A 2,373-nucleotide genomic window follows, 5' to 3' on the forward strand; every position below is an offset into this window, starting at 1 on the left:
GCAGACAGAGGGAAAAGATACTGGACAGGTTGACAACATGGCTGGGAACAGCAAGTACGACAGACACCATCGCTGCAAGGCAAGACAAAGTGAAATGGAGGTCCATGATCACCCACGCCAGTCGGCAAGGCACCGGATGATGATGAACGGCAAATAAGCCTGTAACCACCTCTGGCTGATACCTCAAAAGGGAATGGTTTGTTTTCTTCCTTTTCAACAGTCCTGCCTATGACGACCACCTGTCTTAGACGGCGACTCTTCTCATCGACAATCTATGGCCGTCTGACACAGGTTCGACTGTGTAAGTAAGCAACTAATTGTACATACAATGTATTATGTTTTCTATTTGAATCATAGCGCATTGGCAGTATTAACTTTGTCAAGAGATCAAGAGTTATTCCCCTTAAATCACGATCTACCGACAATGATGTCATTCTATCGCGCTGTGTTGCTCAGAAACGAAGCGACGTTTCCCCAACTCTCTGGTTTCCCTTGATCTACTGACTTGTGTCTTTGTCAGGACAGTTGTGAGCAGACCTTGTTCAGGCGTATACGTACATTACAGCAGACTCCATCACCAACCATGTTGCTGCTGGCTTTTGTTGTGGCATTCTTTGCGGCAGTCTCATCTCAGCAAGGTAAAGTCGTCGTTCTCGTCATCGTCATCGTCATCGTCATCATCATCATCATCATCATCATCATCATCATCATCATCATCATCATCATCATCATCATCAGGAAGAGGATGTTAAACATGTAATATATTTCAATGTCCAGGAATGATGGCAACTCGAATTGAGTTATTTGGACGAGTGGAAGTGTCTCTGAGTATAATGACAATGGAGCCGAAAAAGAGCCTCGCTCAGGCTCGAACATTTCTTCGTGAAGTCCACCAGGCCCATTAAGGACCAAAAAAAAAAAAGAAATCATCTTCATCATCATCATCATCATCATCATCATCATCATCATCATCATCATCATCATCATCATTATCATCATCATCATCATCATCATCATCATCATCATCATCATCATTATCATCATCATCACCATCACTGTTTTTGTAATATATTATGGTGACATAAGCCTTAAGGCCAAGTTCGGCAGTGAGAATGGAATATTTCCTTCAATTTTATGATTTTCTGTTTATGCCATATTATTATTCTGTATCCACTTGCTCATCTTGGGAAATACATTCTAGAGCCTAAAACTGTCTATAAGTCCATGAAAATGCAACCTACAGACAAGCAGGCAGTCACATTACTCACAGTTTGTGCTAAAAGTACGGCTAAAATAAGCCTTAGTTACGCCGGTAAAAATAAACGCTACAATGTAAAATTTGGTCTCGATACAAAGGTCATCTTTTCCTCCTCACGTTATTATCTGCCTTGTGGTTATTTTCCATCACAAAGTTGGAAACATCATGACAACAGGAGGCAAGTGCACTTTTGCAATAAAAGCTTATTTTCTCAAAAACCAATTTTTCTGCATTTGAAGTTACAAATCTCCTATGTGGTTTGTGTGACATACTTCAAATTTATACCATGTGTTTACTAGCATCAAATACAAATTTTGTCCCATCCATATGTAAATGTACTGTAAAGTTTTTAAAAAATGATTTTTTAAATGTTAGTGGAGGGCATATAATTGCGTAATATACATACAAAAATTTCAAAAATTCGTATAAAATAGAGCTATTCATTTATTGAAGAGAAAATGGGACAAAATGTGTCTGATGTTGATGAAAATATGTGTGCCAACTTTCATGACTCTTGCATGGATACCAAATGAAAAATGTTCCACTGAAATAGACAAAAAAATCCAAGATGGCGGCTGTTTTTACCCGTTTCCATGGCAACCAAAGCATTTATCTAACATTGAAATGTATCACATGTGAAGAAAACCTCAGTGAAGTATGGTTATCACAAGTAAGTAGATGGGAAGTAACCCGTCTAGCTTTTAGTTTTCACTGTAGACCTTCACCTTAAGTGTCTCATAACCATAGTTATAATCAACATCTCCTGGTCTGCATTATCAGTAAGGCATACCACAAACTGTATAATAGTATCTAATGACAGCACAGCAGCTCCATCCCCTCTCCATCCCAACCCCTCGTTCACGTACCCCCCACTCACACAACCCCAACTCAGCCAACAAAAAGAACATTGAGAAATGTATCAAGACACGGTGGAAACAGGCGCTCGTCAATTCGGTATCATCTGAAAGCTTTTTCACTTGCCCTGCTTATAATGAAATGAAATTAAACCCATCTATCTTGAATAAAAGTCAAAATATATGGGATTGAAGGAGGTGAGGTCGCCTGGTTTCAGTGGTGAAATTGGCGAAAAAAATGGCCTCCAAAGTTTGGTAACT

General features: G+C 39.3%; 1 protein-coding gene across 1 annotated transcript in view; it reads left to right on the forward strand.

The window, feature by feature from the left end:
• Positions 1-520: 520 nt before the first annotated feature.
• LOC106011865 overlaps positions 521-2,373 on the forward strand; it is a gene marked incomplete at its 5' end in the record, with an annotated part of 6,502 nt that continues 4,649 nt past the window's right edge. Inside the window, 1 exon segment of the mRNA XM_013082975.2 lies at positions 521-638. Coding sequence (XP_012938429.1) covers positions 584-638 — 55 coding nt within the window.

This window comes from Aplysia californica, unplaced genomic scaffold (genome assembly GCF_000002075.1).
Source record: "Aplysia californica isolate F4 #8 unplaced genomic scaffold, AplCal3.0 scaffold00202, whole genome shotgun sequence".
Taxonomy (NCBI): Eukaryota; Metazoa; Mollusca; class Gastropoda; order Aplysiida; family Aplysiidae; genus Aplysia; species Aplysia californica.